The sequence below is a fragment of the Blennius ocellaris genome, assembly GCF_963422515.1.
Source record: "Blennius ocellaris genome assembly, contig: SCAFFOLD_58, whole genome shotgun sequence".
Classification (NCBI taxonomy): Eukaryota; Metazoa; Chordata; class Actinopteri; order Blenniiformes; family Blenniidae; genus Blennius; species Blennius ocellaris.
Window position 1 is genome coordinate 251,536 of NW_027661901.1, and position 13,158 is coordinate 264,693.

The window sequence follows — 13,158 nt, forward strand, 5'->3', positions numbered from 1 at the left end:
CAGGTGCAGCAGCTGGATGTGGACGCCCCCTTCCCAGACCCCCCCCCCACAGCCCCCGACACTCTGTATGTGAAGCTCTGCTGGGACTCCAAGAGCTTCAGACAGCCCGGCTCCGCCCACAGCCCCGCCCCCTCAAGGTGTCAGAGGGGGGGGGGGGGGGACCAGGAAGAGACTGCAGCTTGACGGTGGGTTCAGCTCCATCCTCAGGTTAACTACTTATACCTGCTAACTAACCGGGGCCTTGCAGGTCCAGAGGGGGCGGAGCCCAAGGAGGACTTCCTGTCCCACCTCCTGGACGAAGACCTGCGGGGGAGCAGACCCCCCCGCCCACGTACCGGGGTCGTTCCCCCCCTGAAGCCCTCCAAGGTCGTCCTGAACAAACTGCACCTGTGTGAGGACAGGTGAGACACACACACACACACACACACACACACACACACACACACACACACACACACACACACACACACACACACACACACACACACACACCTAACAGTTCCTCTGATCTCCTATTAAATTAGATCAAATTAAAGAAGCAAAGGAAAGGAGGCTTGTTGCTTCCTCTAGAGCCTCCTAACACCTTTCCTTAACTCCTTTAGGAAGCCTCCTAACACCTTTCCTTAACTCCTTTAGGAAGCCTCCTAACACCTTTCCTAACTCCTTTAGGAAGCCTCCTAACACCTTTCCTAACTCCTTTAGGAAGCCTCCTAACACCTTTCCTTAACTCCTTTAGGAAGCCTCCTAACACCTTTCCTAACTCCTTTAGGAAGCCTCCTAGCACCTTTCCTAACTCCTTTAGGAAGCCTCCTAGCACCTTTCCTAACTCCTTTAGGAAGCCTCCTAACACCTTTCCTAACTCCTTTAGGAGTGCAGGAAGTCAGTTGCTACGTCCCTCCACCCTAACGATACTGACGGTGCAGGAAGTCAGTTGCTACGTCCCTCCACCCTAACGATACTGACGGTGCAGGAAGTCAGTTGCTACGTCCCTCCACCCTAACGATACTGACGGTGCAGGAAGTCAGTTGCTACGTCCCTCCACCCTAACGATACTGACGGTGCAGGAAGTCAGTTGCTACGTCCCTCCACCCTAACGATACTGACGGTGTGTTCAGGGTAGGACCGGCTGCCAGGCCCCGGACCTCCAGGAGGAAGACCACCTACCTGGTGTCCAGTCGCATCAGGAGGCAGCTGTGAGTCCCACTTCCTGTAGTTCTGCTGTGGTTCAGGTGACCTGCTGTACCTGGTTCGGGTGTAGTTCTGGTGACCTGCTGTACCTGGTTCAGGTGTAGTTCTGGTGACCTGCTGTACCTGGTTCAGGTGTAGTTCTGGTGACCTGCTGTACCTGGTTCAGGTGTAGTTCTGGTGACCTGCTGTACCTGGTTCAGGTGTAGTTCTGGTGACCTGCTGTACCTGGTTCAGGTGTAGTTCTGGTGACCTGCTGTACCTGGTTCAGGTGTAGTTTAGGTGACCTGCTGTACCTGGTTCAGGTGTAGTTCTGGTGACCTGCTGTACCTGGTTCGGGTGTAGTTCTGGTGACCTGCTGTACCTGGTTCAGGTGTAGTTCTGGTGACCTGCTGTACCTGGTTCAGGTGTAGTTCTGGTGACCTGCTGTACCTGGTTCAGGTGTAGTTCTGGTGACCTGCTGTACCTGGTTCGGGTGTAGTTCTGGTGACCTGCTGTACCTGGTTCAGGTGTAGTTCTGGTGACCTGCTGTACCTGGTTCAGGTGTAGTTCTGGTGACCTGCTGTACCTGGTTCGGGTGTAGTTCTGGTGACCTGCTGTACCTGGTTCAGGTGTAGTTCTGGTGACCTGCTGTACCTGGTTCGGGTGTAGTTCTGGTGACCTGCTGTACCTGGTTCAGGTGTAGTTCTGGTGACCTGCTGTACCTGGTTCAGGTGTAGTTCTGGTGACCTGCTGTACCTGGTTCAGGTGTAGTTCTGGTGACCTGCTGTACCTGGTTCAGGTGTAGTTTAGGTGACCTGCTGTACCTGGTTCAGGTGTAGTTCTGGTGACCTGCTGTACCTGGTTCAGGTGTAGTTCTGGTGACCTGCTGTACCTGGTTCAGGTGTAGTTCTGGTGACCTGCTGTACCTGGTTCAGGTGTAGTTTAGGTGACCTGCTGTACCTGGTTCAGGTGTAGTTTAGGTGACCTTCTGTACCTGGTTCAGGTGTAGTTCTGGTGACCTGCTGTACCTGGTTCAGGTGTAGTTCTGGTGACCTGCTGTACCTGGTTCAGTTGAATTCTTTCCGTGTGGCGTCAGGAATGTTCTGGACGACCAGGAAAGGACCTCAGATGAAGATGAGGAGTTTGTCCCCTCAGGGGAGGAGGAGCAGGAGGAGGAGGAGGAGGAGGAGCAGCAGGAGGTGTCGGTGAAGAGGAGTCGACGTTCTACGGTGACTCCTCGCTCTAGAACGGCTCAGCGGAGGAAGCAGGTGAGTGTCTGAGACTGAATTACCGCCACCAGCCATCATTTATTACCTCTCGTATTCCCACAGGTGGCGCCGCAGACGCTACGTCAGGCCACACCCAGCATCCCCCGCCGCATGCTGCCCATCCCCCAACCCACCAACGTCTTGGAGGAAGCCAGAGTCAGGTGGTGTCCCGGGTCCAGCTGGGCCTCCAACACAGGAACCTAGCATCAGCTCACTAACAGCGGTACACCTAGCGTCAGCTCGCTAGCAGCGGTACACCTAGTGTCAGCCAGCTAGCAGCGGTACACCTAGCATCAGCTAGATAACAGCGGTACACCTAGCGTCAGCTAGCTAGCAGCGGTACACCTAGCATCAGCTCGCTAGCAGCGGTACACCTAGCGTCAGCTCGCTAGCAGCGGTACACTTAGCATCAGCTAGCTAGCAGCGGTACACCTAGCGTCAGCTAGCTAGCAGCTGTACACCTAGCGTCAGCTAGCTAGCAGCTGTACACCTAGCGTCAGCTAGCTAGCAGCGGTACACCTAGCATCAGCTCACTAACAGCGGTACACCTAGCGTCAGCACGCTAACAGCGGTACACCTAGCGTCAGTTCGCTAGCAGCGGTACACCTAGTGTCAGCCAGCTAGCAGCGGTACACCTAGCGTCAGCTCGCTAGCAGCGGTACACCTAGCGTCAGCTAGCTAGCAGCGGTACACTTAGCATCAGCTAGCTAGCAGCGGTACACCTAGCGTCAGCTAGCTAGCAGTGGTACACCTAGTGTCAGCCAGCTAGCAGTGGTACACCTAGCGTCAGCCAGCTAGCAGCGGTACACCTAGCGTCAGCTCGCTAGCAGCGGTACACCTAGTGTCAGCCAGCTAGCAGTGGTACACCTAGCGTCAGCCAGCTAGCAGCGGTACACCTAGCGTCAGCTAGCTAGCAGCGGTACACCTAGCATCAGCTCGCTAGCAGCGGTACACCTAGCGTCAGCTCGCTAGCAGCGGTACACCTAGCATCAGCTCGCTAGCAGCTGTACACCTAGCGTCAGCTCGCTAGCAGCGGTACACCTAGCATCAGCTAGCTAGCAGCGGTACACCTAGCATCAGCTAGCTAGCAGCTGTACACCTAGCGTCAGCTAGCTAGCAGCGGTTCAGCTAGCTAGCAGCAGTACACCTAGCGTCAGCGTTGTAGCTAGCAGGTAGCGCAGTATGGCAGGTTGGTGAGTCTCCCCCTGATTCATTGTTTGTTCTGGCGTCAGGCTTCACGTGTCGTCGGTTCCAGAGTCGCTGCCCTGCAGAGAGACGGAGTTCCTCCAGGTCTACGACTTCCTGCACAGCAAGATCCTGGACGGCACTGGAGGGTGAGCCGCTATGCTATGCTACGCTCCTCGCATTCTGTGCTACAGTGCTACGCTACACCTGTTCTGTGCTACAGTGCTACGCTACACCTGTTCTGTGCTACAGTGCTACGCTACACCTGTTCTGTGCTGCAGGCGAGCCGCCACATTCTGCACATCCACAGCTTGGCAGGTTGATGGTGTGAGTCCAGTGGCAGCGTAGCTTGGCGGTCTGGAGAGTTCTGCAAATGGCAGTGACACGTTAGACTGCTGGCATGAGTGTTCTGGCAGCGTTAGCATTAGCCTCTAGCTGACATGCGTGGTGCGTTCAGGTGCATGTACATCTCGGGCGTGCCGGGCACGGGCAAGACGGCGACGGTGCAGGAGGCGGTGCGGCGCCTGCAGCTCGCTGCCGCCGAGGAGCAGGAGGTTCCTCCCTTCAACCTGATCCACATCAACGGCATGAAGATGACCGAGCCGCACCAGGCCTACGTCCACATCCTGCAGGTCAGCTGACTAGTCTCACTAGTCTCTGACTAGTCAGGCTCACCCAGGGATGAGTCCAACTAATCTGACTAGTCTCACTAGTCTCTGACTCGTCAGGCTCACCCAGTGACGAGTGGAACTAGTCTCTTGACTAGTCATGTGTTCAGGAGCTGACCGGTCAGAAGGTGACCTGTGACCACGCTGCCGCGTTATTGGAGAAGCTCTTCAGTCGTCCGTCTCCATGGAAACGAAGCACAGTGCTCCTGGTGGATGAGGTGAGAACTGCGCCCTTGGTAATCGATAACTAACGATACTTAAAGGAACCAGTGGTTAGAGTACTGTACTTGGTTACTCTGTGTACTCAGCTGGACCTGCTCTGGACCAGGAAGCAGAACGTCATGTACAACCTGTTTGATTGGCCGACCAGAAGCCACGCCCACCTGGTGGTCGTGGCCATTGCCAACACCTTCGACCTGCCGGAGAGAGTCTTGATGAACCGGGTGGCCAGCCGGCTGGTGAGTCTGTTATTAGACACCAGCTTCACTGTGACTGAGCTGTTCTCGGGATTGGAACATATGAACCGATACCCGGTAGCTGGGAGACTGTACCGATACCCCCCAGTAGCTGGGAGACGGTACCGATACCCGGTAGCTGGGAGACGGTACCGACACCCCCCGGTAGCTGGGAGACGGTACCGATACCCGGTACTGGGAGACTGTACCGACACCCCCGGGTATCTGGGAGACGGTACCGATGCCCGGTACTGGGAGACTGTACCGACACCCCCCGGTAGCTGGGAGACGGTACCGATACCCGGTACTGGGAGACTGTACCGACACCCCCGGGTATCTGGGAGACTGTACCGACACCCCGGGTAGCTGGGAGACGGTACCGATACCCCCGGGTAGCTGGGAGACGGTACCGATGCCCGGTACTGGGAGACTGTACCGACACCCCCGGGTAGCTGGGAGACTGTACCGACACCCCCGGGTAGCTGGGAGACGGTACCGACACCCCCCGGTAGCTGGGAGACGGTACCGATACCCGGTAGCTGGGAGACTGTACCGACACCCCCGGGTAGCTGGGAGACTGTACTGACACCCCCGGGTAGCTGGGAGACGGTACCGACACCCCCCGGTAGCTGGGAGACGGTACCGATACCCGGTAGCTGGGAGACTGTACCGATACCCCCCGGTAGCTGGGAGACGGTACCGATACCCGGTAGCTGGGAGACGGTACCGACACCCCCCGGTAGCTGGGAGACGATACCGACACCCCCGGGTAGCTGGGAGACGGTACCGATACCCGGTAGCTGGGAGATGGTACCGATACCCCCGGTAGCTGGGAGACTGTACCGATACCCCCCGGTAGCTGGGAGACTGTACCGATATCCCCCGGTAGCTGGGAGACTGTACCGATACCCCCCGGTAGCTGGGAGACGGTACCGATACCCCCCGGTACTGGGAGACGGTTCCGATACCCCCCGGTAGCTGGGAGACTGTACCGATACCCGGTAGCTGGGAGACAGTACCGATACCCGGTACTGGGAGACGGTTCCGATACCCAGTAGCTGGGAGAAGGTACCGAGATGTGGAGCTCACACAGGAGTGAGGCTACATGCTACATGTGGTCCGACGTGGTCTTGGCTCTGATGTTGTCTCTCTGGGTCTGATGTGGTCTCAGGGTCTGACCCGGATGTCCTTCCAGCCATACTCCTTCAGGCAGCTGCAGCAGATTGTCTCATCTCGGTTGAACCGGCTGAAGGTCTTTGAGGACGACGCCCTGCAGCTGGTGTCCAGGAAGGTAAGCCCCGCCCCCTTTTGGTCTCCTACAACTGGTGTCCAGAAAGTAGGCCCCGCCCCCTTTTGGTCTCCTACAGCTGGTGTCCAAGAAAGTAGGCCCCGCCCCCTGCAGTCTGTCTGTCCCGTCCCAGGTGGCGGCGCTGTCCGGAGACGCCCGTCGTTGTCTGGACATTTGTCGTCGAGCCGCCGAGATCTGCCAGCAGGGGTCTGGAGTCCTGGTGGGGACGAGCCACGTGATGGAGGCCCTGGACCAGATGTTCTCGTCCCCCTACATAACCTCCATCAGGTCAGTCCTCCACACTCTGGCCCTCACAGGGGTCTCTGGTTCTGATGGGGAGTTTTGGTCTGGTCCTGACCAGGGTGCTCTGGGCGGTCCTGGGGGGGGGGTCTCTGTTCCTGACGGTCTGCCGGTGTGTTCCAGGTCTGCGGCCCTCCAGGAGCAGCTGTTCCTTCGGGCTGTGGTCTCTGAGTTCCGGCGTCTGGGTCTGGAGGAGGCTACGTTCCAGCAGGTGAGACCAAACCAGACTCAACCCCTTTCAGATCCACTTATCTCGGCTAAGTATTCCCGGGTCTGGTCTTCAAGGTGCTGGTCCAGCACCAGGCTCTGTGCCTGTTGGAGGGTCTGCAGCCGGTCTCCATGTCCGAGGTCCAGACCGTCTGTCAGCGTCTGGGGGCCTGCCGGGTCCTCCTCCTGGAGTCCAACCGCCTGGGAGTCCTGCAGCGTGTCCGGCTCAATGTGAGCCAGGATGACGTGCTCTACGCCCTCAACCAGGTCTGACAGGCTGCCGGAGTGCAATCGTAAGGACCACCTGCTCTACACCCTCAGTGCCGTCTGACAGGCTGTCTTTGTTCTTTATGCCCTCAGTGTGGTCTGACAGGCTGTCTTTGATCTTTATGCCCTCAGTGCCGTCTGACAGGCTGTCTTTGATCTTTATGCCCTCAGTGCCGTCTGACAGGCTGTCTTTGTTCTTTATGCCCTCAGTGTGGTCTGACAGGCTGTCTTTGATCTTTATGCCCTCAGTGCCGTCTGACAGGCTGTGTCCTTGATGTTTTTGCTATCACGTTTGTGTTTAATTGATACTTGAATAAAGAGTAATATTTACGACTGAAAAACCTTTGTTTCAACTTTTTTGATATCACTAGTTGGGGGGGGGGGGGGGGGGAGGGGACAGTTAACATGACACAGATAAATGTCCAAATATGGACACTGTGGTTACAGAGAGGAAGTCGTCAGTTGGGTCCTTTATCTTTGTCTCACACAAACACACACACACACACACACACTCGTCCACACATGGGTCACCATGACTCGTTCGCCCGTCCTCGTCCTCGCTCTGCTCTCGTCTCTCGTTGCCGGGACAAGATTGCTGGTTACCGTGACAGCATCACCGGCTGCTGGTTGCTATAGCGACAGGGACAAGGACAACCGGCCACGGCTGAACTGCTCTGCGGGCAGATTCAGCGACGTGCCACCGGGAATCGAACCGACGACTCGGGTAAGACCAGCCTGACAGACCGAGGAGGAACATGCAAACACTCTTAATCTGAAGGGATGAGAAAACATGCAGATCCAAAAACAAAGCGACTTGTCAAAATAAAGGTCACATTTAGTCCAGAGTACCAGGGGCTTCTGAAGCCTGGTCTCCCACTGACCCTCCTGGACCTGGTCCAGGTTCTGCTGTTTCCAGACAATGTGTTCTCGGGTCTGTGCTGGTCCTCCTTCCAGGGTTTTCCAGAGCTCCATGAGGTGGACCTGAGTCGGAACCAGGTCAGTCCAGCACACCACACCAGGTCCTCGTCTGCACCAGGTCCTCACCCCCCCCGGCCCTGTCCCCAGGTTCCCGAGGTGCCCCCCTCCCCCTCCGCCCTGCTGCCCAGCCTCAGCGTGCTCCGCCTGGGGTGGAACCGCCTGGGGGGTTTGGCCGCCGGCTGCTTCTCCGCCTGCCCCGCCCTGACGGAGCTCCACCTGCCACACAACGCCATCGCCACGCTGAGCGCCGCCAGCTTCTCTGGCCTGAGCCGGCTGGAGGTCAGAGGTCACGGGTCGGGGAGGGGGGGGCTCAGTCTCACTGCGGCCGCCTCACAGCTTCTGCTCCACAGATCCTGGACCTGACGGCCAATCGGATCGCAGTGCTTCCTGCCCTCATGCTCCACCCACTGGTCGCCATAGAAACACTGTACCTGGAGAACAATGAGGTAGGACCCCGTGAGCCCCCAGGGGAGACCAGGTCTACATTCCAGACCGACTGGCAGCACTGTGCTTTCAGATCCAAGTGCTGCCTGATGATTGGTTCAGCCAGAAGGAGGCGGTGCCCTACCTCTTCCTCTCAGCCAATCCCTGGGCTTGCTCCTGCAGCCTGGGCTACCTGTACCAGTACCTGGACGACAACCAGCTCAACGTGTACGTCCGCCACGGAGACACCATCAGGGTGGACCCCGACAGCGTGGTGAGTGCAACAAGGTCCTGGTCCTGGTCTAGCACCAGTCTCTATAGAGACCCAGGTCCCTGGTCCTGGTCTAGCAGGAAGTGTCTAGGAGCAACTCTTTGATTTTTTAAATCTGTTTATTGAAGTGTTATTAACTGTTAATACAAAAGCACAAAGTACAAAACATCAATTATTTTTCCAGGCTTCAAATTGTAAATATTCAATAGAAGTATTTGGTATTTCGATGTACATACTCACACTAGATTATATTTTTATCATGATGTAAATAAAATAAAGGAATACAATTAAAACAATAAAAAATAACATAAAGGAAAAATATACTTCAATTAAAAAAAGAAAGAATAATTTGTTTCATGTTCAGCCATTTGTATGTTTATGTTTCTTCAAAAAGCTTCATGTTGAATAGAAATGTTGATCTTTTCTAACTGGAGCTGCTTGGTAACATAAATTGTTTTACATTGAAATAGAAATAAAAACTTGGGTCAAATATTCAACCTTACTATATTAATTCTTCCTGTCAGAGAAATCGGGCGCGCGTTCCATTTGTCTACGTTTTGTTTTGTTTGTTCGTACAAAGTTGAGAAATGATGCTTAAAAAGACCAGAAAACTCTTGTATAATGTTGATCCTAAATATTTAAAATTGCTTGAGATTGTAACTGTAGATACTAAAGATGGTCGGGCTGCGCCACGAATTAAGAACAGAACACTTGTAGGAAAGTTTGTTCCATAAGCTGATATCACTCCAAAATCTGTGTCGCCAGAACTTTTGCTCGAATTTTGTAATCAATGTTTAATAAACGTATAGGTGGGTATGAACCAGGCTTCAAAGGATCCCTACGTGACTGGTGTATGGCTGACATACTGCCTTCATGAAAGGAGGAGGTCGGTCTCTAATAAAGTCTTCTTCCCTTCAGTTAGTCTCTAATAAAGTCTTCTTTCCTTCAGTTAGTCTCTAATAAAGTCTTCTTCCCTTCAGTTAGTCTCTAATAAAGTCTTCTTTCCTTCAGTTAGTCTCTAATAAAGTCTTCTTCCCTTCAGTTAGTCTCTAATAAAGTCTTCTTCCCTTCAGTTAGTCTCTAATAAAGTCTTCTTCCCCTTCAGTTAGTCTCTAATAAAGTCTTGTTTCCTTCAGTTAGTCTCTAATAAAGTCTTCTTCCCTTCAGTTAGTCTCTAATAAAGTCTTGTTTCCTTCAGTTAGTCTCTAATAAAGTCTTCTTCCCTTCAGTTAGTCTCTAATAAAGTCTTGTTTCCTTCAGTTAGTCTCTAATAAAGTCTTCTTTCCTTCAGTTAGTCTCTAATAAAGTCTTCTTCCCTTCAGTTAGTCTCTAATAAAGTCTTCTTCCCTTCAGTTAGTCTCTAATAAAGTCTTGTTTCTCCTGAGTCTCCTCACGACTTCTTAGGACTTGAGATTCTTTGTGAATCACTTTGATCTTTGGAAAGAACAATTGTGAAGTCTTCACTTTGAGGACTTCTCAGATCTTTGTGAAGAGTGAAGTCACTAAGCTGCTTTCAGCCTTAGGATGCTTTGTGACTATTGGTACTGGTCTCATAGGGATCAGGTCTCAGAGAGATTGGGGCTCAAGTGGTCTATGTGCTGGTCTCTCTTCAGGTCTGTGAGTCTCCGTTGAGGTTCAAAGGATTATCAGTTCTGAGTCTGGAAGAAACTGACTTCTGTGACCAGAGACCAGGTCCCTCTGGAGACTTTGACCAGACAAGAACCACCGGTCCTCCGATCCGGAACACCAATCCTCCGATCCAGAGCACCGGTCCTCCGATCCAGACCACAGATCCTCCGGTCCAGACCACCGGTCCTCCGATCCAGACCACCGATCCTCCGATCCAGACCACTGATCCTCCGGTCCAGAACACCAGTCCTCCGATCCAGACCACAGATCCTCCGGTCCAGACCACCGGTCCTCCGATCCAGACCACCGATCCTCCGATCCAGACCACTGATCCTCCGGTCCAGAACACCAGTCCTCCGACCCAGACCACCGGTTCTCCGGTCCAGAACACCAGTCCTCCGATCCAGAGCACCGTTCCTCCGATCCAGACCACTGATCCTCCGGTCCAGAACACCAGTCCTCCGATCCAGACCACCGGTCCTCCGGTCCAGAACACCGGTCCTCCGATACAGAGCACCGGTCCTCCGATCCAGACCACTGATCCTCCGGTCCAGAACACCAGTCCTCCGATCCAGACCACCGGTCCTCCGGTCCAGAACACCAGTCCTCCGATCCAGACCACCGGTCCTCCGGTCCAGAACACCAGTCCTCCGATACAGAGCACCGGTCCTCCGATCCAGACCACTGATCCTCCGGTCCAGAACACCAGTCCTCCGATCCAGAACACCAGTCCTCCGGTCCAGACCACCTACCAGACGGGTGGAGGAGGAGGAAGGGGGGTGGAGGTGGGTGGACTGGGAGGAGGAAGGGGGGTGGAGGTGGGAGGACTGGGAGGAGGAAAGGGGGTGGAGGTGGGAGGACTGGGAGGAGGGAGGGGGGTGGAGGTGGGAGGACTGGGAGGAGGAAGGGGGGTGGAGGTGGGAGGAGGTAGGGGGGTGGAGGTGGGTGGAGCAGTGGGAGTTTCCTGCGTGTGGCTGTTGGCCGCCGGTGTCCTGCTGAGCGTCGCCGCACTCGCCGGTGTCACGGCAACCGTTACCAGGGTCCTGATGGGGTACCGTACAGCGTACAGACCACTGGCAGTGGTGCTGGGCAGGGGGGGGAGAACCAGCCGGGGGCGGGGGCTAATACCCCCCACCGGGGAGGGGGGGGGCGGAGAGGGAGGAGTCTATCGCTCCATGCTGTTCGTCCACAGAGAGGCAGGAGGTGAGGGGGAGGGGCAGGGGGGAGGGGTCAGACAGACGCTGCACCGTGTCATCAGCAGGGAGGACGAGCTCCAGGTGTGGGTGGGGCCTAATACAGGAAGGGGAGGGGCTTCCACCAAGCGGTACAGTGTGATTCTGAGGGAGGAGCAGGAGGTGAAAGGGGGAGGGGGAGCGGAGCGGGACTGGGTGGTGGGGGGGTGGGAGGTGAAAGGGGGAGGAGGACCAGGGGAGGTGGTGAGGAGCAGTTGGGGGGGACTGTGTTTACCCAGCATGCCATGGGGAGTGGCCACGCCCACTGGAGGCGGAGCAGCACAGTCACATGACCACTGAAACTTTTATCCTGTTTTGACATAAATAGTTATTTACTGTTTTACCATCATAAATAAACTGTTATTTACTGTTTTAACATAAAGAAACTGTTATTTACTGTTAACATAATAAAGAAACTGTTATTTACTGTTTTAACATCATAAAGAAACTGTTATTTACTGTTTTAACATAAATAAACTGTTATTTACTGTTTTACCATCATAAATAAACTGTTGTTTCCTTTTTTAACATAATAAGTTTTTAACAGAGTGAGACTTCTGATTGTAGTTTGTTACAGAGTGAGACTTCTAACTGTAGTTTGTGTGATAGAGTGAGACTTCTGATTGTAGTTTGTTACAGAGTGAGACTTCTGATTGTAGTTTGTGACAGTGAGACTTCTGATTGTAGTTTGTGACAGTGAGACTTCTGATTGTAGTTTGTGTGACGGAGTGAGACTTCTGACTGTAGTTTGTGTGACGGAGTGAGACTTCTGACTGTAGTTTGCGACAGAGCGAGACTTCTGATTGTAGTTTGTGTGACGGAGCGAGACTTCTGACTGTAGTTTGTGTGCTGGAGTTAGACTTCTTACGGTAGTTTGTGTGACAGAGTGAGACTTCTGACTGTAGCTTGTGTGACGGAGTTAGACTTCTTAGTGTAGTTTGTGTTACAGAGTTAGACTTCTGACTGTAGTTTGTGACAGAGTGAGACTTCTGACTGTAGCTTGTGTGACGGAGTTAGACTTCTCACTGTAGTTTGTGTGACAGAGTGAGACTTCTGACTGTAGTTTGTGACAGAGTGAGACTTCTGATTGTAGTTTGTGTGACGGGGTGAGACTTCTCACTGTAGTCTGTGACAGAGTGAGACTTCTGATTGTGGTTTGTGTGACGCAGTGAGACTTCTGACTGTAGTTTGTGTGATGGAGTGAGACTTCTGACTGTAGTTTGTGTGACGGAGTGAGACTTCTGATTGTAGTTTGTGACAGATTGAGACTTCTGATTGTAGTTTGTTACAGAGTTACACTTCTGACTGTAGTCTGTGACAGAGTGAGACTTCTGATTGTAGTTTGTGTGACGGAGTGAGACTTCTGACTGTAGCTTGTGTGATGGAGTGAGACTTCTTACGGTAGTTTGTGTGACAGAGTGAGACTTCTGACTGTAGTTTGTGTGACGGAGTGAGACTTCTTACGGTAGTTTGTGTGACAGAGTGAGACTTCTGACTGTAGTTTGTGTGACGGAGTGAGACTTCTTACGGTAGTTTGTGTGACAGATTGAGACTTCTGACTGTAGTTTGTGACGGAGTGAAACTTCTGGCTGTAGTTTGTGTGACGGAGTGAGACTTCTGACTGTAGTTTGTGACAGAGTGAGACTTCTGACTGTAGTTTGTGTGACGGAGTGAGACTTCTTACGGTAGTTTGTGTGACGGAGTGAGACTTCTGACTGTAGTTTGTGTGACAGAGTGAGACTTCTGACTGGTTTGGACGGGAGCGCGCCTCAGGGCGGGGCGGAGCGTCGTGGCCCGGACCGCGGGGACGCGCACGCTGT

General features: G+C 53.8%; 1 protein-coding gene across 1 annotated transcript in view; it reads left to right on the forward strand.

Annotated features, from left to right (window-relative positions):
• The window catches only part of orc1 (origin recognition complex, subunit 1), a gene marked incomplete at its 5' end in the record, with an annotated part of 8,534 nt that extends 1,430 nt beyond the window's left edge, over nucleotides 1–7,104 (forward strand). Inside the window, 13 exons of the mRNA XM_080522124.1 lie at nucleotides 76–185; nucleotides 248–401; nucleotides 1,116–1,193; nucleotides 2,264–2,435; nucleotides 2,499–2,596; nucleotides 3,668–3,769; nucleotides 4,078–4,252; nucleotides 4,399–4,506; nucleotides 4,597–4,746; nucleotides 5,915–6,034; nucleotides 6,165–6,319; nucleotides 6,455–6,542; nucleotides 6,617–7,104. Of these exons, the coding sequence (XP_080378250.1) occupies nucleotides 76–185; nucleotides 248–401; nucleotides 1,116–1,193; nucleotides 2,264–2,435; nucleotides 2,499–2,596; nucleotides 3,668–3,769; nucleotides 4,078–4,252; nucleotides 4,399–4,506; nucleotides 4,597–4,746; nucleotides 5,915–6,034; nucleotides 6,165–6,319; nucleotides 6,455–6,542; nucleotides 6,617–6,811 (1,705 nt within the window). The 3' untranslated portion in view covers nucleotides 6,812–7,104. The remainder of the gene's footprint in view (nucleotides 1–75; nucleotides 186–247; nucleotides 402–1,115; nucleotides 1,194–2,263; nucleotides 2,436–2,498; nucleotides 2,597–3,667; nucleotides 3,770–4,077; nucleotides 4,253–4,398; nucleotides 4,507–4,596; nucleotides 4,747–5,914; nucleotides 6,035–6,164; nucleotides 6,320–6,454; nucleotides 6,543–6,616) is intronic.
• Nucleotides 7,105–13,158: the final 6,054 nt, after the last annotated feature.